We start from the raw sequence: 20,491 nt of genomic DNA, 5'->3' as shown, positions 1-20,491 counted from the left end.
TCTCATACAACAATCTCCTCTATTTGTACACAGTCCTGGACACTCACTCAGAACTGTGTTAATTGTTCTAAACACTGAGCTGAACGGACTAAACCTGGAAGCTTCCTGACTCTGGCTGTGGCCTGAGGAGGATCAGTGTGTGTGTGTGTGTGTGTGTGTGTGTGTGTGTGTGTGTGTGTGTGTGTGTGTGTGTGTGTGTGTGTGTGTGTGTGTGTGTGTGTGTGTGTGTGTGTGTGTGTGTGTGTGTGTGTGTGGGACCTGTCCTTAACTTGACCTAATAATTAAATAATACTTTCTAGGAGCTCGGATCACTATTAAACACAGAAGTCTCAGGATCTCTGCTCGAGTCGCTCACGTTCACAGCTCTTCTATTATATTTGGGAATTCTTACTAGATTATTGATTTCAGAGCCAATCATATATCTCCAGATGAATTACGAGCTGTAAACTCCTCATGTTGTCTCTCTGGTCTATCTTCTATTTCAGGAGGACATGTCTCGCTCCGTGGACCCTCCCATTCAGCTGGCTCGTGGCTGTCGGTCGTTCCGTCCAGCTGCTGAAGTCGGAGTGTTTCACGGCTCAGGTCTCCGGTTTCACTCCTCCTTCACGCGCGCTGCTCTGCGCGCAGAGCGCGTCCCCGGGGTGCAGGCGAGCGCCGGCCGCGGATCGATCTGCAGTAGACAGTAGAGGAGGTCGTCTCTCTGTAGGGGGTCGTGGGGGTGAGACGCGCGGCCGCCGCAGCCTCAGGACCACCGGCTGTCCACGCGCCCCCGTGCGCGTAATGGCCAGACCGTGAAGGAGCGGACAGACACCGCGAGCCCGGAGGGGCATGCACGTGCCTGGGGGCAACAACCATGGTAAGAGAAGCTGTGTTACCCCACGTTACTAAAAAAGTAACTATTATGTTAGATTGAATTAGATGCATTCAAATTGTGTGTGCTTAATTTCTACCAAAATGTACTCTTGAAGTTACTTAATGACACGTCATGTAATTAAATTCTTTTTTATTTTTAATAAAACACTAAAGTTTAGAGCCTCATCATGACATTAACACTTTCAACCTGCAAGTCAAGTATGAGTTTGTATTGATCTAAAGAATGGATGTTGGACACATGGCAGAACTTTGTATCTAAGTGCTTGAATCAGGGTGTGAAACTTCAGGCCCGGGGTCCCAAACTGGCCCCAAGAGGCCCCAAGAGGTCCCAAGAGGTCCCAAGAGACCCCAAGAGGCTCTAAGAGCCCCCAACAGGCTCCAAGAGGTCCCAAGAGGCTCTAAGAGGCCCCAACAGGCTCCAAGAGGCTCTAAGAGGCCCCAAGAGGCCCTGAGAGGTTCCAAGAGACCCCAAGAGGCTCTAAGAGGCCCCAACAGGCTCCAAGAGACCCCAAGAGGCTCTAAGAGGCCCCAACAGGCTCCAAGAGGTCCCAAGAGGCTCTAAGAGACCCCAACAGGCTCCAAGAGGTCCCAATAGGCTCTAAGAGGCCCCAACAGGCTCCAAGAGGCTCTAAGAGGCCCCAAGAGGCCCCGAGAGGTTCCAAGAGACCCCAAAAGGCTCCATGAGGCTCCATGAGGCTCCAAGAGGCTCCAAGAGGCTCTAATCCAGAGAAACTGATTTGTTTGAGTTTAGTTGAGGTTTGACAATCAGCCCAGTTCCACCAGGAAAATAAAGCCATAATAACCTTTAAATTGACGGCAATTAGAAGAAGAAGAAGAAGAAGAAGAAGCAGAAGAAGAAGAAGAAGAAGCTGAAGCAGAAGCAGAAACAGAAGCAGAAGCAGAAACAGAAGCAGAAGCAGAAACAGCAGGCTGGTTTGTCAGGATCAATTTCTCACCACAAGGTTGCATTACAATCTGATTGATGGTGAGATTACAGACACTTTCTGGAGGAATTGTTTGGTTTTTTTAAAAGACACATTTTCATCAACAAAGAAAAACTGTAAGGTTGAAATTGAAATGTTATTCCGTCATTCTGCTCTCACTGACATCCAGCCTCCAGCTGCAGAGGCTGAAGCCTCAACAAGCTCTGCAGGCTGGAGAATGTCTCCATCGGTGAAATGAGCAATACCCAGGCTTCATGTGAGGGTGAACTGGAGTACGACTCCGGCTCAGACACTGGGTCTGCTGCTGAGGAGAGCCGGACGCCTGGGTTAGGACATCAGCTTTTCCTCCTGCAGCACCATGAGGCAGACCGTAGGGGCTTGACTCCGTTCTACAGCTCCGTGCTGCAGGCGTGGTGGACTGTCTGTGTGATGTCACAGAGTCTCTGTGTGATGTCACAGTGTCTCAGTGTGATGTCTCAGTGTCTCAGTGTGATGTCACAGAGTCTCAGTGTGATGTCTCAGTGTGATGTCTCAGTGTGATGTCTCAGTGTCTCAGTGTGATGTCACAGTGTCTCAGTGTGATGTCACAGTGTCTCAGTGTGATGTCTCAGTGTCTCAGTGTGATGTCACAGAGTCAGTGTGATGTCTCAGTGTCTCAGTGTGATGTCACAGAGTCAGTGTGATGTCTCAGTGTCTCAGTGTGATGTCAGTGTCTCAGTGTGATGTCACAGTGTCTCAGTGTGATGTCTCAGTGTCTCAGTGTGATGTCACAGTGTCTCAGTGTGATGTCTCAGTGTCTCAGTGTGATGTCACAGTGTCTCAGTGTGATGTCACAGTGTCTCAGTGTGATGTCTCAGTGTGATGTCTCAGTGTGATGTCTCAGTGTCTCAGTGTCTCAGTGAAGAGCAGAGGATCCCCTCTGATGAAGGAGTGAAAGCTGCCTGAGGGTGAGATTCACAGAGGAAATCCTCTTCAGCAGCACTGAGTGAAGTTTGGTTCAAAGTTGCAGAACTTTTCAGCGTGTTGTGGTTCTTCCAACAGAACCCAGAACAGTTCAGCTTCTCCTGAAGAGTTTCACCACATCAGCAACAAGCTGTCAGAAAAGCCTGGAAACTCAGTAACCCCCCCTTTAGAAAGGTTTGCAGTGTTAAGAAAAGCAAACAGCCTCTGGGTGTGACGGCATGAACAAAGATGATTTTCTGCTGGAGGATTATTTGGACATTATTTGCAATAAAGTGAAAACAACCACAACCGAATGAAAAATGCCCTGTCAGCACATTTGCTTAACCGGCCCCGAGAGGCCCTCAAGAGTTTTGGACACGACAGAACCCAGAGAGGAGCTGAGCTGCTGGTGCTGGTTGCTATCAAACAGCCTCAGAGCCGTGCTGTCGGGGGGGGGGCTGGGGAAAGTCCCACAATGCAACAGGAGAAGTCAAGTCATCGACTTTATTTATGGAGCTTTTTAAAACAACTGCAGCTGAAGCCAAAGTGCTGAACATAAATAGATTAAATCTAGAGTCAGCAATAAAACAGTAAAATACAATAAAACAATAAGAAATGTCATCAATGAAAGTCTCAAGCGGAGTTAAAACCTGGAATCAATGTAGATCTTCAGATTAGAGGACATTGTTGGACATTTCATCATTGGATTTGGCTTCATGTTGAGATTGGACTCTTTCAGTCATAATTGTTTTAGTTAAAATATCAACATTTTCCTCACGTATACTCTGCACCACAACAAAGAAACACGTTGCAGTTTAAATGTAAAGGTTATAATGGCACTAGTTCACCATTTCACCCACTCAGGAGGACATTGGACTGTATGTCGCCCCTCTACTCAGATGTGTTTGACCCTCTGGTCTGAAGAATGACATGTGGAAACGTTTACAAAGGTGATGTAGCACCACTGTGGAAGCTGATCTCTCTTATCTGACAGACACAATAACACACTGTCCATTTAGCTTCCATGAATGAAGACGAGGCGGCGTCGCTCACAGAGGACGCAGAATACTGGGAGGGGTTTATGCATAAAGGTGATGCAGAAGGTGCAACGGGTCTGACTCCAGCCCAGAACCTTGTTCATGATCTCATCTCTTTTATTTTGGTATGAAGAGGAGGGGCTTGTGGTGATGTGGTGAGAATCATTTCCTCAGCTGGATCGTCTGCAGGCTGGTTGGTTCTGGTTTCAATCCCTACCATCTGTCTGCATGTCCCCTGACACAACCAGAGGAGCCTGGTTCTGCAGGTTCCTCCTCTGAGTCTGGTTCTGCAGGTCCCTCCTCTGAGTCTGGTTCTGCAGGTTCCTCCTCTTCTGAGTCTGGTTCTGCAGGTCCCTCCTCTGAGTCTGGTTCTGCAGGTTCCTCCTCTTCTGAGTCTGGTTCTGCAAGTTCCTCCTCTTCTGAGTCTGGTTCTGCAGGTTCCTCCTCCTCTGAGTCTGGTTCTGCAAGTTCCTCCTCTTCTGAGACTGGTTCTGCAGGTTCCTCCTCCTCTGAGCCTGGTTCTGCAGGTTCCTCCTCCTCTGAGTCTGGTTCTGCAAGTTCCTCCTCTTCTGAGTCTGGTTCTGCAGGTTCCTCCTCTTCTGAGTCTGGTTCTGCAAGTCCCTCCTCTGAGTCTGGTTCTGCAGGTTCCTCCTCCTCTGAGTCTGGTTCTGCAAGTTCCTCCTCTTCTGAGTCTGGTTCTGCAGGTTCCTCCTCCTCTGAGCCTGGTTCTGCAGGTTCCTCCTCTTCTGAGTCTGGTTCTGCAAGTTCCTCCTCTTCTGAGTCTGGTTCTGCAGGTTCCTCCTCCTCTGCGCCTGGTTCTGCAGGTTCCTCCTCTTCTGAGTCTGGTTCTGCAGGTTCCTCCTCCTCTGAGCCTGGTTCTGCAGGTTCCTCCTCTTCTGAGTCTGGTTCTGCAAGTCCCTCCTCTGAGTCTGGTTCTGCAGGTTCCTCCTCCTCTGAGTCTGGTTCTGCAGGTTCCTCCTCTTCTGAGTCTGGTTCTGCAAGTTCCTCCTCTTCTGAGTCTGGTTCTGCAGGTTCCTCCTCTTCTGAGTCTGGTTCTGCAGGTTCCTCCTCTTCTGAGTCTGGTTCTGCAAGTCCCTCCTCTGAGTCTGGTTCTGTAGGTTCCTCCTCCTCTGAGTCTGGTTCTGCAAGTTCCTCCTCTTCTGAGTCTGGTTCTGCAGGTTCCTCCTCCTCTGAGCCTGGCTCTGCAAGTTCCTCCTCTGAGCCTGGTTCTGCAGGTTCCTCCTCTGAGCCTGGTTCTGCAGGTTCCTCCTCCTCTGAGCCTGGTTCTGCAGGTTCCTCCTCTTCTGAGTCTGGTTCTTCAGGTTCCTCCTCCTCTGAGCCTGGTTCTGCAGGTTCCTCCTCCTCTGAGCCTGGTTCTGCAGGTTCCTCCTCTTCTGAGTCTGGTTCTTCAGGTTCCTCCTCCTCTGAGCCTGGTTCTGCAGGTTCCTCCTCCTCTGAGTCTGGTTCTGCAGGTTCCTCCTCCTCTGAGCCTGGGTTACAACTGAAATGAACTTTAGTAAAACGGTTCCATAGACGTTTCCTGTTTCTGTGTGAAGAAGAACAGCGGTTCTGCGGTTCAGTTAGAAGATGTGAGGTGGAGCTCAGAGGCGCCACTCGGCCAGCGATACTGTGTGACGTGGCCTTTAATCAATATCTCCATGTTCTTAGTCTGTCTCACCATACACCTCATATTTGTCCTTGTTTTGTCTGAAATCAAGACTTTTGATGCATCAGCCACACTGGTATGATTCTATATCTACATTAAAACATTCTTGTTCACACGTCTCAGTTGTTGTGGAACTGACAGGAGACGTTGACGTCGCAGCTTCAGACCCTCTTCATTTTCTACTGGAGGATTTTTAAACCTGATAAAAAAATTGTTCTTCCTTTTGTGGCGACGCCGCTGCAGAATATTTTATTTACACTGTTGTTTGTTCAACGTCTTCCTTCTTGAATCCAAACCGCCGCCATACGATGGATCCCTGCTCTTCCTCTTTGGAATCAACTCGTCTTCTTCCATCTTCCTGGTCTGTTCACACTTTCTGCTCCCCGCTCGCTGCTAAGCTAAGCTAAGCTGTATGACCAAGCTCTGGCCAGAGGACAGGATGTCTGTAGGAGCGCTTGTTTTGTCTCTGAGGACAGGACGTCTGTAGGAGCACTCGTTTTGTCTCTGAGGACAGGATGTCTGTAGGAGCGCTTGTTTTGTCTCTGAGGACAAGACGTCTGTAGGAGCGCTTGTTTTGTCTCTGAGGACAGGATGTCTGCAGGATTGCTCGGTTTGTCTCTGATGACAGGATGTCTGCAGGAGTGCTCGTTTTGGCTCTGAGAACAGGATGTCTGTAGGAGTGCTCGTTTTGTCCAGAGGACAGGATGTCTGTAGGAGCGCTTGTTTTGTCCATAGGACAGGACGTCTGTAGGAGCACTCGTTTTGGCTATAAGGACAGGATGTCTGTAGGAGCGCTCGTTTTGTCTCTGAGGACACGATGTCTGCAGGAGAGCTTGTTTTGTCTCTGAGGACAGGATGTCTGGATGAGCATTCGTTTTGTCTCTGAGGACAGGACGTCTGTAGGAGCGCTCGTTTTGTCTCTGAGGACAGGATGTCTGTCGGAGCGCTTGTTTTGTCCATAGGGCAAGACGTCTGTAGGAGTGCTTGTTTTGTCTCTGAAGACAAGACGTCTGTAGGAGCGCTCGTTTTGTCTCTGAGGACACGATGTCTGCAGGAGCGCTCGTTTTGTCTCTGAGGACAGGACATCTGGATGAGCATTCGTTTTGTCTCTGAGGACAGGACGTCTGTAGGAGCGCTCGTTTTGTCTCTGAGGACAGGATGTCTGTCGGAGCGCTTGTTTTGTCCATAGGGCAAGACGTCTGTAGGAGTGCTCGTTTTGTCTCAGAGGACAGGGCGTCTGTAAGAGCATTCGTTTTGTCTCTGAAGACAGGACGTCTGTAGGAGCGCTTGTTTTGTCTCTGAGGACAGGATGTCTGTCGGAGCGCTTGTTTTGTCCATAGGGCAAGACGTCTGTAGGAGTGCTTGTTTTGTCTCTGAAGACAAGACGTCTGTAGGAGCGCTCGTTTTGTCTCTGAGGACAGGACGTCTGTAGGAGCGCTCGTTTTGTCTCTGAGGACAGGATGTCTGTCGGAGCGCTTGTTTTGTCCATAGGGCAAGACGTCTGTAGGAGTGCTCGTTTTGTCTCTGAGGACAGGATTGAGTATAATAGTACATATCGTAAAGTATATAATAGTATAATGGGAGTCTGTGACAGACGACACAGTGAAGTGGCAGAAGCCGGAGGGACAGAAGGACTCAGCAGAGGTTCTGGTCGTCCCACTGGGCGGGTCAGAACCTAGAAGCTGGTGGGTTTGCTGTGTTACCCCCACTCCTCCAGAACAGTGCTGAGCAGGACGGCCGGCCTCCTCCACAGGGTTACTCAGCCGTGACACTGCTGGCTTGGAGCTTTGAGTCTGAGACAAAGTCCAGGGGGGACGGCGAGACGTGATCCGAAGCAGAGGGACGTGATGGTGAAGAAGACAGGATTTACCTGAGGGTGATGGAGGAAGTGGGGAGGAGCTTCCACCTGAGGGTGATGGAGGAAGTGGGGAGGAGCTTCCACCTGAGGGTGATGGAGGCAGCCTGTCAGCGAGCCTCTCTGTACCAACCTCCTCACTCAACTACTGATCCTGATGCAACTTGGACACTTGTCTCAGCAGGACAGGAGTTACCCTTTTATAGTTTTATACTTGCTGCAGGGACACTGCCATCATTTTATTACAGCAACAAAAGTCAAATGTTTTTACAGTTAAAGTTAACTCTCTGCTCTCTGGGTGGTTTCTAATGAGGTAAAAGAACCCTTAATGAAGTAAGACCTCACTTTCTCTCCAGGTACTGACATGCTAGTAACTGGATGTGGAGATCGGGGGATTTTTAGATCTCAAATGTAATATTACTTTAATATTGAATATCGAATATTTAGTATTAAATGTTTAATGTTTAATGTTTAATATTGAGATAATGGGATCCAGCCCTATTAGAGAGGTAACTAAGTATTTGCGGCCAGGCGCAGTAGCACGGTGTCCACCCGCTACACAACCACAATTTCAAAAAGTTTTTTCAAGGAGTTCCACCGAGGGAACTGTTCTCGAAACTCTGTGTGGTCAGTGACTCTGCTCTCCGTGGACGTATCAATGGATCTTCAATGTCTTTTCACTGAAAAGGTTTGGGTGTGAATGTGGGCGGAGCTTCCTGCTGCCGTCATGAGCTCAGCTTGTTCTCTTCTCCTTCATTCATCAACAGTGGGTGTTATAGCAAGTTGTGTATCGCTGCTCACTGTTGTGTCCCAGCATGCAGCAGAGAGTGCAGTGAAGTGATCAAGTTCCTCCAGACGTCCAAATCCATGTGACTGAGGTGGATTGTTCTGATTGGTGTGACGGGGATGTTGTGTGGTTGTCGGTTCAGAAGCTGGATGCATGTTTGAAGTTCCACCATGGACAGCAGTCCTGGTCTTCATGTGGACCCTTACAGTCGGTCGTTCAGCTCTTTTTGAGTTGGATTGAGGTCAGAAGTCACTGCTGGTCCATATTGTCTTTGTCCTGCTGAATGTGGGTGGAGGTGAGGTGTAGCTCACCGAGCCCCGCCCTTCCTCTGGTTGTGAGTTTGCTGACATGAGGAATCAGCAAACTGTCAGCTGGCAGCGTCCTCTGGACGGGACAGAGAACAACGCTGGAGCTGCTCTTCTGTTGCCATGGCGACCTGCCTCTGAGTGTCAGCTCGGTGTCCACTGCTCCTCCTCACCTGGTCAAAGTGTCACAGGTGGATTTTCTTTTTCTATCCAACATGAAGAAGTTTAGTTTCACCTTCCAATGATTTAACGTCTGAAAAGTGACAAGATGTGTTTATTTATTTATTTATTTATTTATTTATTTATTTATTTATTTATTTAATTATTTATTTATTTATTTATTTGTTTGTTTATTTATTTGTTTGTTTATTTATTTATTTGTTTATTTATTTATTTATTTATTTATTTGTTTGTTTATTTTTATATCTGGGACAGTGCATATTAGTAAACATTCCTGTAAATATGCCAGAAGGAGCCAACAGGTTATTTGTCATCTGGAGTCCCGTCGCAGGTCAGCCTAAAAAATATAAACACATTAAAGCAGCAGTATAGAATATACGAATATCAATATTTACACTATTTACATGTACTCAGACACACACATATCACGTACTTCATGTATACAGACATATGGAGACATATACACAGACAGGAGAGGTCAGCAGGGGGCGGTGAGGGGTGGGGTTAATGCTGACGGGTCTGATTGTCAAGGAGCCGTCGTTTGAACTGTAAAGTTGTATTTGTGATATGAGGGAGGATTAGGGTGGTGGTGGGGAGTCGGTTCCAGTCGGTGGCTGCGCTTGTTGTGACGGGGGGGATGCAGTCCCCTCTCGCTGCTCCACCGGTTCTGGACTGGTGCTGTTTGGGATGTTGATGAACTGGTTGAGTGGAGAAGAGAGACCATGGAGGGTTCTACAGACCCGACAGAGACTGGAGAGTTTGATGAGGTTGTGGAAGCTGAGTAGATTGTGTTTATGTAGTACTGCGCAGTAGTGAGAGTGATCGGCTTTCTTGTCCAGGATTCTAACAGAGCGTCTGTGTAGTGTGTGCAGTGGTGTCAAGGATGTGATGTTTGCTAGTGAGCAGGAGAGGAGACAGTAAGTGATGTCTGCTAGTGAGCAGGAGGGGAGACAGTAAGTGATGTCTGCTAGTGAGCAGGAGAGGAGACAGTAAGTGATGTTTGCTAGTGAGCAGGAGAGGAGACAGTATGTGATGTTTGCTAGTGAGCAGGATGGGAGACAGTACGTGATGTCTGCTAGTGAGCAGGATGGGAGACAGTACGTGATGTGAGACAGGATCATTGAATGCAGGAACATTTCAGCTGCTGGGGTTGACGTTTGATGGCGGATGTGTTTGAAGTTGCTGAGGTTGAATTTGATTGTATTGCTGGTTTTCTTTATTAGTGATTTGAAGGACAGGTGTGAGTCGATGACTATGCCGAGGTCTTTATCTTCTGGGACGATCTGTAGGCGGGTCCCGGAGACGAAGACATCAGGTTCTGTGGTTGAGTGAGAGGTGCGTGACTGGGAAAGAAACATTGCAACGGTTTTGGATGTTTAGTTGGAGACATGAGTTCTAACCTGGAGGAGATGGGGGGGGGGGGGGGGGGGGGGGGGGGGTTGACTACCAGGGAAGGGTTACTGTGTGTGTAGGTTACTGGCAAAGACACTGTTTTCTCATCATTTTGGAGCAGTGACATAATGATGGCAACATTTCTCCCCCTCTCCCCCCCCCTCCCACCCTCCATCCCTCCCTCCACCACCCCCCCCCCCCATCCCCTCCCTCCCTTCATCCAATCTTTGTGTCCTGAGACGCTCAGCCCTCCCTGTGCTCCTGCAGTGGTACAGTCCAGGTAAATACAACGTATATCCACTTGCTTTCCAGTCAGACACTTCTAAAGTCCACGACTCAGCAGTACCTACTCTAGTAGTACTCTCTGAATCCACTGCTCTGATTGGTTAATGTTACCGCGCAGCATGAGGGCTGACGAGCCAATCAGAGCAGGGCCTATAAGTTAATAATACTAAACGGAGACTCATCTTCCCTGCCACTGTTTCTAAAATATGTCCTCTCTGCTTTAAAAGAAGGTCAAGATGAGCGTATACTCTTCAGAGACGTCTGCACCACTGCTTACATCTGATTGGCCAAATCTGTGGATGTGCAGCGTGGCTGGAAACATCATCTGCTGCAGTTCAGTCAGTTGTTTACATTTGCAATGTCCTCTATCGCTCTAGTCTGGAGGCTTTAACCTGCTGGAAAAAGATTTGATTACATCAACCAGTAGTTTGTTTGCATCTAGTTAACAATATAAAGAAAAGCAACAAAACTCAGGAACAAATCAAGTCAGGAGGACTCTTACTGAGGACATGCAGCCTGGTGACGTTTGTCCTGCGGGACACAATGGAAAGACGTGACAGAACTTTCCACACTTTGAAGCAGAACTGCCATTTCTGATCTGCCTTAAGTGCAAAAGTGGTGATTTGTTGTGATTGTGAGACGTGTGTCCCGGTGATGTTCTCCGCTCGGTGGAGGCTGCAGCGCCGGCAGAGCAGAGAGGAATGTGCAGCCATATGGAGGAGGGATTCTCCACCACACTGTAATTACTTTCAGATCTGATGTCTGGCTCCTCAGAGATGAGAATATAAAGCACTGCATTCTTTATTCCTCTGCCAAGGGGGGGGGGGGGGGGGATCAAGTTCATTCAATCACAACAAAGCCTTTTAACAAAGCTTCTCATTCCAAGGTGAGGCTGGTTTGGGACTCTGAACACAGGAGGATGTTTCGTGGCTGCCTGCTGGCCGGCCGGGTGCTTTTTATTATCAGGCACTTTTTGGAAAATGGACAACAGCCAGACAGACACGCAGGCTTTAGTTTTCACAGGACGGCCTGATTTAAAATGAAAAAAAGTTTTCTAGTGAAGAAAAGACAAACCTTAAAAGAATCAACAGGCTGGTTAGTCGTTCCTGCTGGAGAAACTTTAGTTAAAGTAAACAAGGAAAGAAAATGAGGTACAGACCAAGAGCGAGTTTCTACAGTGACGGGCGGTGCAACACTGCCAACCACACACGACTCACAAAAAGTGGCTCAGGGTTAATATATTCGTTGTAGAGTCAATAAAAATAGTTCAACTTGATTCTGTTGGAGGCAAAAACAAAAACCCAGTTGGAGACGTGTTGAAGGTCCAGACCCACTGAAGACCATAAACTGGTTTACACAGCAATCATGCTGAAAACAGGCCTTTTTGAGAACGGTTCCAGATGTGGAACTTTTTGAAAATGCTCCGACTCCATGGTAATGGAGGAAAACACAACTTTTTGAAAACACTTGAGCTCTGTCTCTGTGTAGACGGCAGAGACGCTGCTCCTGGTCCTGGTCACCATAGTAACCAGTTCTTCTGCACATGCTCAGTAGAGCCAATCAGAACAAAGTTTCCTCTGTGGTGTCATGACTCCCAGTTCACATTCTCCTGGACTTGGTAGTTTTATTTTGACAGTCACCGTAATAACAATCCAATTTGGTAGTTTTATTTTGACAGTCACTGTAATATTAATCCAACTTGGTGGTTTTCGTTTCTCCGTCCACGAGAACGTTCTCCCAGAGTTAATGTTTAGATCAGAACACAGTGCTTTAGTGCTTTGAGCTCCACAGACTGGTTCTGGAAGATGAAGGGGATCCTGGTACAGCCAGCTGGTATCAGGGAGCCTGAACCGGGCTCAGCAATCCGGTATCAGGGAGCCTGAACCGGGCTCAGCAGGCCGGTATCAGTGGGCCTGAACCGGGCTCAGCAATCCGGTATCAGTGGACCTGAACCGGGCTCAGCAGGCCGGTATCAGTGGGCCTGAACCGGACTCAGTAGGCTGGTATCAGTGAGCCTGAACCGGGCTCAGCAGGCCGGTATCAGTGGGCCTGAACCGGGCTCAGCAGGCCGGTATCAGTGGGCCTGAACCGGACTCAGCAGGCTGGCCAATGGGAGGGTGGATGAACAAAACCTTGTGATGTGTGAAGGGAAGTGTTACAGATGTGACTAACTCAACAATAGTTATATCTTTGTTAGCTTTACTACGTCCAATCCTTCCAAGAACATAATACGTTTAGTAAGAGCTGAAATTGATGGTGAACACTAGTGAATAACAGCTTATATAGATTGCTCTGGATATATTGCACCTGCTAAGAAAGGGAACTTTGTGGAGCAGAAGCAGCTGATTAAACCTGCAGCAGGTTGGATTCTTCTCACCTCCACCACATTCGCCTCCACCCTGGCCTCATGAGACGTTTGTGCTCCACCTACTGACTGCTCCGGTGTACCATCAGCCAGGTGAGTAGTGTGGAGCACCGTGCAGACCAGCCACACCCAGACCTCCTTTAACCACAGTGGTGGAAGATTAGGAACTCACAAGTTTGTTTACAGCATTGACATTTTATTCAAGCGTTAAAGGATGAAGCAGTGATTCTCTTGGTGAAGGTGAAGAAAGATTGGCTTCGTTAAAGGAGAAATGGAATCAGATACTGGATCAATATGCTCTTATTGAGGGATAGTCAAATAGCAGAGCTTTCAATTGAAAATCATCTCAAACCTTCAGCAGATGGTTAACTTTCTGAATGAGATCCAACATCCAGCTCACCAGCTGATAATAAAGTCAATACACAGCGGCCATGACAGTCCAGTGGCTGCCACAGGATCGGCCTGAGCAGTGGAACTCTGCCCCCAGCTGTCTGTTTACACCACAACGGAGCTCAGAGCCACTGAAAACACAACTTCTCTAAAACGATGCAACCGCACATGTGACCACGGCCGAAGAACATAGTTCTGCACACGCTCAGTAGATACCAACATTGTGATTGTCCACGGTGACTCTTCGCTCACCGGAGCTTTCATGTCAGTCAGTTATGAATCATTGAACATCGGTAATATAACCTCCACTCTGAGCCAGAGCTGCTGGAAGTGACGAGTGGCTCAACTTAGAGTAAGTGAGTCACCAGTAAACTGTAGTGACTGAGCTGACCTGTGGTGTAACTTAGTGAGCTGATCGTTCTGTCTCTAATACAGTTCAACGAACCAACTGAATAAACATTTACAGCATCAGATAAACTGTATTTTCTACGATTGTAGTTCAACGTAGTTTTTCAGTCCAGATTCTCATTTCCTGTTCAAGCTCTGTGTTATGATAACCTGTAATCAGATTACTAAGTTCTATTCTGATAAATGATGCTGGGAATACATTGATAATCATGTCATCATCGATGTGACAGAATGAATTACATGTATTTACCTGCGTTGCCGTTGCCCAGCGTGACTGAAGAGCAACACAATATGCAGCTGCTGCTGCTGCTGCAACACAGCCTGGATCAGCTCCACTGTCCCATCATATTGAGCAGAACCATTGTCTGGGACATGATGAACGAACCACAGAATCATAAACAAACTTGTTCTCATCAGAGTAGAAATAGTCCCTCTGTTCTTTCAGAGGAGAAGAAGCAGAGATGGTGGTTATGGAGAGAAAGAGGCTGGTTGGAGGAGCAGGGAACACTGCAGCGTTCACACTGGACACAAGCTGCACCATCACAACAGGAACCACACAATCAACTCACTGCTGCAGCTCTTTGATGTTCACCACACACACACACACACACACACACACACACACACACACACACACACACACACACACACACACACACACACACACACACACACAGCATTTTCTGAGAAGAACATTTTTGAAAGTCTCTCAGCAGTTAAGATGTGGAACGTGTTCCCAATTAAAGACTTGGAAGGTTCCACCACCGTCAGGATTCAATCTAATTCGACCCATTTGAAGACGACAGAAGTGCTCTCCAGCTCTCCAGCTCTCCAGCTCTCCAGCTCTCCAGCCTGCTGTATGGCTCTCCAGCTCTCCAGCTCTCCAGCTCTCCAGCCTGCTGTATGGCTCACAATGCAGGAGGAAAACCCAACATATTCTGAACTTGTTGTTTCACCTTCGATACAGACGGCACGGCAGTATGGTATGGTATAGCACAGTACTGTATGACATGGTACAGTGCAGTACAGTATAGCACGGTATGGTATGGCACGGTACGGTACGGTACAGCAAAGCATACCCAGAGCCAACTCTGTTGCGCGGTCCCACAGTATGGTATGGTATGGTACAGTATGGCACGGTACGGTATGGCATGGTATGGTATGGTATGGTATGGTCCGGCACGGCACGGTTTGGTACGGTACGGTACAGTACGGTATGGCACTGTATGGTACGGTAAGGTACGGTTAAGCAAAGCTTACCCAGAGCCAACTCTGTTGCACAGTCCCACTGCAGAGAGTACGGTTGAAATGAAGGCAGGATTGTGAATGCCACAAAACGACGCAGGCATGTGATATCATCACGGGACAGTAAACATTGCAGGACAAAACACACTTTTGTTGCATTGCAGCTCAGGTCTCCAGGTAAAGTTCCCTGCAGCTCCCATAAGAACAAAAAGAAGTTTGGCTGTGACGTCGATGTTGGTCCGGTTTTTGACTGCAGGAGCTGACAGCCCTGAGGGATGCGTTCAGGTGCATCACATAACCCTGGCTGTGCTACGTGCTACATGCTACATGCTAACGCTCTTCAGGGCTCACACAGTACCAAAGCTACATGCTAAACATGATGACCCTGAATCTCGAAGGGTGACCCTGAAGATCGGAGTGTGACCCTGAAGGTGGGAGGGTGACCCTGAAGATCGGAGTGTGACCCTGAAGATCGGAGTGTGACCCTGAATGTCGAAGGGTGACCCTGAAGATTGTAGGGTGACCCTGAAGATCGGGGGGTGACCCCGAAGATCGGAGTGTGACCCTGAATGTCGAAGGGTGACCCTGAAGATTGTAGGGTGACCCTGAAGATCGGAGGGTGACCCTGAAGATCTGAGGGTGACCCTGAGGTGATTGAAAGTCAATTCTAAATTTGACTGGGAGCCAATGAAGATGGTCAAATGGGGGATGTGGGCTGTTTTGGGAGATCCTGTTAAAAGTCTTGCAGCTGAATGTCGTACAAGCTGAAGTCTGCTGAGGACGGTCTTCCTGAAGCAGGTGAACGTGGAACTGCAGGAGTCAAGGCGAGATGGAATGGAAGCATGATGATCATTTCACGGTCAGAAGTGCAGCATGTCCTTTGTCTGGTGTTTGAATGGCAGCCCGTCAGCAGAGACGCTGTCTGGAGGAGGGAGGAGAAGGAGGAACATGTTTCTTTGTGTTGGTTTCAGTAATGTGGTGGAGTTGTAAGCTCCTCTCTCTCATAGTGACACAGGTCCTGCTATGATTGGAGGTCTTGTGGGTTTTAATGTGTAAAGTCAGCTTGTTTCTCTGCATATCCTGGATTCCGTCTCCGGTACAAATACGTGTGTGAGGTTAACTGTTGACATGCATTTTCTATTTAGAGAGTGAGATTGATATGAGAGCGGCGGTCTGCCTCTCTGTGACCCCATTTACACGTTTCACTTTTTACATTCAGAAAAGTTTCACATTTACAGTCAATTTCTTGAAAACTGACATTCTAGTGGACAGACCACCAAGTTGGATTGTATTACTGTGACTGTCAAAATAAAAGTACCAAGTTGGATTGTTATTACTGTGACTGTCAAAATAAAAGTACCACGTTGGATTGTTATTACTGTGACTTTCAAAATAAAAGTACCAAGTTGGATTGTTAATATGGTGACTGTCAAAACAAAAGTACCAAGTCCAGGAGAATATGGACTGGGAGTCATGACACCACGGAGGAAACTTTGTTCTGATTGGCTCTACTGAGCATGTGCAGAGGAACTAGTTACTGTCATGTAAACAAACAAAAAACAAACAAACAACAGTTTTGCATTTTCACGTGCGATGGACACGTCCTAAACTGTCGTCAGCTCAGAGTCTCCAGCCCTGAGAACTCTCCTCAAAATGCATCAGCTGTAGAAGACGACTGATCAAGCAGCTGAGCTGATTGGTCCTGGCACTTCTGGGGGATGACAGCTGCTGTCCATGGACAGACATTCAGCTTCCATGAGCAGTTTACCTTTTGAGGAATCACCTTCTCAACCCTCTGGAGGCTGGACGCTCCTCATTAGGAACATTTGACCCTGGATACGATGGCATAGCGCCCCCTGGGCTGATTAAACCCACCTCAGGTTTCACCTGTGCAAGCGTTGACACTCTACTGCAGGAAGAGCTGTGTTCTGGTCCACCTTCAAACTGAGGCTGGGAAACAAAGCAGCGAGCGCCACGCAGCACTCGCCCTGTTGTATCAATCAGTGCTGCTCTATAAATAAATCTGCCTTGGCCTGGCCTGGCCTGGCCTGGCCTGGCCTGGCCTTGCCAAACCTTGTTTTGTAAACTTGAAACTTTTCTCAGACCAAACCACAAAACTGATGAGTTTTACCTGAAATGTGGTGTAACCGGGCCTGAAGCTCTCTCATCATATGGTTTCATGTGAATTCAGTGCTGGCCTCCATGCTGGCCTCCATGCTGGCCTGCTGGCCTCCATGCTGGCCTCCATGCTGGCCTCCATTCTGGCCTGCTGGCCTCCATGCTGGCCTCCATGCTGGCCTCCATGCTGGCCTCCATGCTGGCCTCCATGCTGGCCTACATTCTGACCTGCTGGCCTCCATGCTGGCCTCCATGCTGGCCTGCTGGCCTCCATGCTGGCCTGCTGGCCTCCATGCTGGCCTCCATGCTGGCCTCCATGCTGGCCTGCTGGCCTCCATGCTGGCCTCCATGCTGGCCTCCATGCTGGCCTCCATGCTGACCTCCATGCTGGCCTCCATGCTGGCCTCCATGCTGGCCTGCTGGCCTCCATGCTGGCCTCCATGCTGGCCTGCTGGCCTCCATGCTGGCCTCCATGCTGGCCTGCTGGCCTCCATGCTGGCCTCCATGCTGGCCTGCTGGCCTCCATGCTGGCCTCCATGCTGGCCTGCTGGCCTCCATGCTGGCCTCCATGCTGGCCTGCTGGCCTCCATGCTGGCCTGCTGGCCTCCATGCTGGCCTCCATGCTGGCCTGCTGGCCTCCATGCTGGCCTGCTGGCCTCCATGCTGGCCTCCATGCTGGCCTCCATGCTGGCCTGCTGGCCTCCATGCTGGCCTCCATGCTGGCCTCCATGCTGGCCTCCATGCTGGCCTCCATGCTGGCCTGCTGGCCTCCATGCTGGCCTGCTGGCCTCCATGCTGGCCTCCATGCTGGCCTCCATGCTGGCCTCCATGCTGGCCTCCATGCTGGCCTGCTGGCCTCCATGCTGGCCTCCATGCTGGCCTCCAGAACTGTTGAATGAAGGCGGGTGGAGTTACAGGCGATGCAGGACCGACAGTGAACTGCTGTCAGCTCTGGACTCCTCTCATCAGGACTCTGAGAGCTGGACAGCAATAGAGATCATTGAGAGAGGGACCACATTGAAGATGAATGAGTGGGTGGAGCAATAAGACGACGTGACATTGGTGGGTGTCTCTCTGTACTGACCGGGCTGGTTCTGTTGTGGATGACTAGAACCCTCCACCCCTTCTTTGATTGAAACCCAACAAGTCCTCCCTCCTCTGTGCTGCAAACATGCAAGTAGAAAGGACCAACGTTTGAGTAGAGCCTCCTGCAACTGATCTCTCACTCTGGACGGTGTTTGGAAATAGAGAGGCGCCAGGCTGGGCTCTCCCAACTCTTCTATTTTTCATTTCTCATGTGCTGTGTCATCGAGCCTGAACATCAGAGGAAGAACCGAGCCGTCGCTGAATCCACTCAGCGTCTGGCTGCACCTCTTTCATCTCTCCTCCGCCCCTCTTTCTTCCATTGAGCTCTGTACACACACACACACACACACACACACACACACACACACACACACACACACACACACACACACACACACACACACACACACACACACACACACACACACACACACACACACACACACACGTTTGGATGTGATTCTACAGTCTGTCTTGTGTCTTCCCTCTTCTCTGTCTTATTTGTTCTATTTTCTCTTGTTGAATGATGGCATCAGTGCAGGAGGTACTTTTTTCCCCTGAACTAAATGCTGCTTTCCATTGTTCACATAGAGCCATACAAAGTGCTCTGCTCATCCACTGGGGGCAGTGTGAGGTTCAGTGTCTTGCTGAAAGACACTTTTTACAGATGGAGATGGGAATTGAACCTACAACCTTCCAATTCGGAGATGACGACTCGACCAACTGAGCGCGGCTGCTTGAAAATGCTCCGACTCCATCACCATGGAAACGGGAGAAACGCTAATTTTCTGAAACGCTGCTCAGGCACACTGTGGCTGTTCTTCTGCACATGCTCAGTAGCTGGACAATCCCAACGTTTCAGTGTAAACGCAAAACTTTTCTGAAACTTAAATTATGTTTTCACTTGAAACGCTGTTGTGTAGGATTACATTGTGTAGTTTGTAACTTTGTCCAAATCCCCCCGATGCACCAGTGAGTGAGTCACTGAGTCATTGAGCGAGTGAGTGAGTGAGTGAGTGAGTGAGTGAGTGAGTGAGTGAGTGAGTGAGTGAGTGAGTGAGTGAGTGAGTGAGTGAGTGAGTCAGTCAGTCAGTGAGTGAGTCAGTGAGTGAGTGAGTGAGTCAGTGAGTGAGTCAGTCAGTGAGTGAGTGAGTGAGTCAGTGAGTGAGTGAGTCAGTGAGTCAGTCAGTCAGTGAGTGAGTCAGTCAGTGAGTGAGTCAGTGAGTGAGTCAGTCAGTGAGTGAGTGAGTCAGTCAGTTGCAGGTGGTGTTCCTTGTCCACAGCTTCACCTGTTGCTGTCACTTTAGAACAGGGGTGTGGAGTCCTGCATGTTTTCCATGTCTCCCTGCTCAAACACACCTGAGTTCTCATGATGAGGTTCTGCAGAAGGCTCGATAACCAGCCAATCATTGCTCTCACTTGCTGCGTTGATGTGAGGACACATTGACAATGTGCAGGACCTCGAGAACCGGGGTTCCCCACCCCTGCTTTAGAGTCAAAACAGACGAGTGAACATGATTTGTGGCACGAGACACAGAATGACAGAGGGAATGTGAAACTGAGACGAAAGAATAAAACATGCACAGTGTTCTGCTGACACCAGCAGAATTTGTGGCCAATTCTAATCAGTGAATGAAATAAGCATTAGTAGAGGGGCATTACATGGTAATACACTTCTGTTATAGAGCTCCTTCACACTGCCTCAGCAGCCTCCATGCTCTTTACATTATTAGTCATGTTCACCTATTCACTCACACTTTCACTCAGCCGCATGGCAACAGTTGCCAAGGTGCTCAATCTCCATTTGGAGCAACTTGGTGTTGACTGAGTTGCTCAAGGGCACTTGGACTGGGAAAACCTTGAGAAATGATGTGTTCTCACTCACCTGAGCAACCTGCATGACCCTCAGTGTAGCTGGAACATCGGCAGGAATCCAGTTCCTCCAAAGTGACCCGATGGTTCCATTTATCGGTTCTTGTGAAGAACTCAAGAGTTTAAGGTTCATTTCAACGGAACAGTTTTTACTTTTTCGTTTCAGAAAATTGTAACTTTTACATGTTAATGATGTTTGTTTACACAGTAACGGCAGAACCACTGAAAACAATGTAGTTTTCATGTTGGCCCATGTTGTTAGTTTTAGTACTGAAAGCACACACACACACACACACACACACACACACACACACACACACACACACACACACACACACACACACACACACACACACACACACACACACACACACACACACACACACACACAGCAGAGAACAATGAGCTCTAAACATGAACACTGGGAGAACATTCTAGTGGACAGACCACCAAGTTGGATTGTTATTATAGTGACTGTCAAAATAAAACCACCAAATTGGATTGTTATTATGGTGACTGTCAAAATAAAACCACCAAGCTGAATTGTTATTACAGTGACTGTCAAAATAAAACTACCAAATTGGATTGTTATTATGGTGACTGTCATAATAAAACTACCAAATTGGATTGTTATTATGGTGACTGTCAAAATAAAACTACCAAATTGGATTGTTATTATTGTGACTATCAAAATAAAACTACCAAATTGGCTTGTTGTTATGGTGACTATCAAAATAAAAG

General features: G+C 48.4%; 1 protein-coding gene across 3 annotated transcripts in view; it reads left to right on the top strand.

Moving 5' to 3' along the window:
- Positions 1 to 597: 597 nt before the first annotated feature.
- Positions 598 to 20,491, top strand: part of gask1a (golgi associated kinase 1A) — a 53,482-nt gene continuing 33,588 nt past the window's right edge. For all 3 annotated transcript variants that reach the window (XR_013935593.1, XM_080470829.1, XM_080470830.1), the window contains exon 1: positions 598 to 856. Coding sequence is in view for 2 of the 3 variants with exons in the window: in XM_080470829.1 (XP_080326955.1) it covers positions 854 to 856 (3 nt within the window). In the remaining variant the exon portion in view is untranslated. The remainder of the gene's footprint in view (positions 857 to 20,491) is intronic.

Source organism: Lipophrys pholis (genome assembly GCF_963383615.2).
Source record: "Lipophrys pholis genome assembly, chromosome: 9".
Taxonomy (NCBI): Eukaryota; Metazoa; Chordata; class Actinopteri; order Blenniiformes; family Blenniidae; genus Lipophrys; species Lipophrys pholis.
The sequence above is the reverse complement of the archived record's forward strand: the minus strand, read 5'-3'. Positions and strand labels throughout refer to the sequence as shown.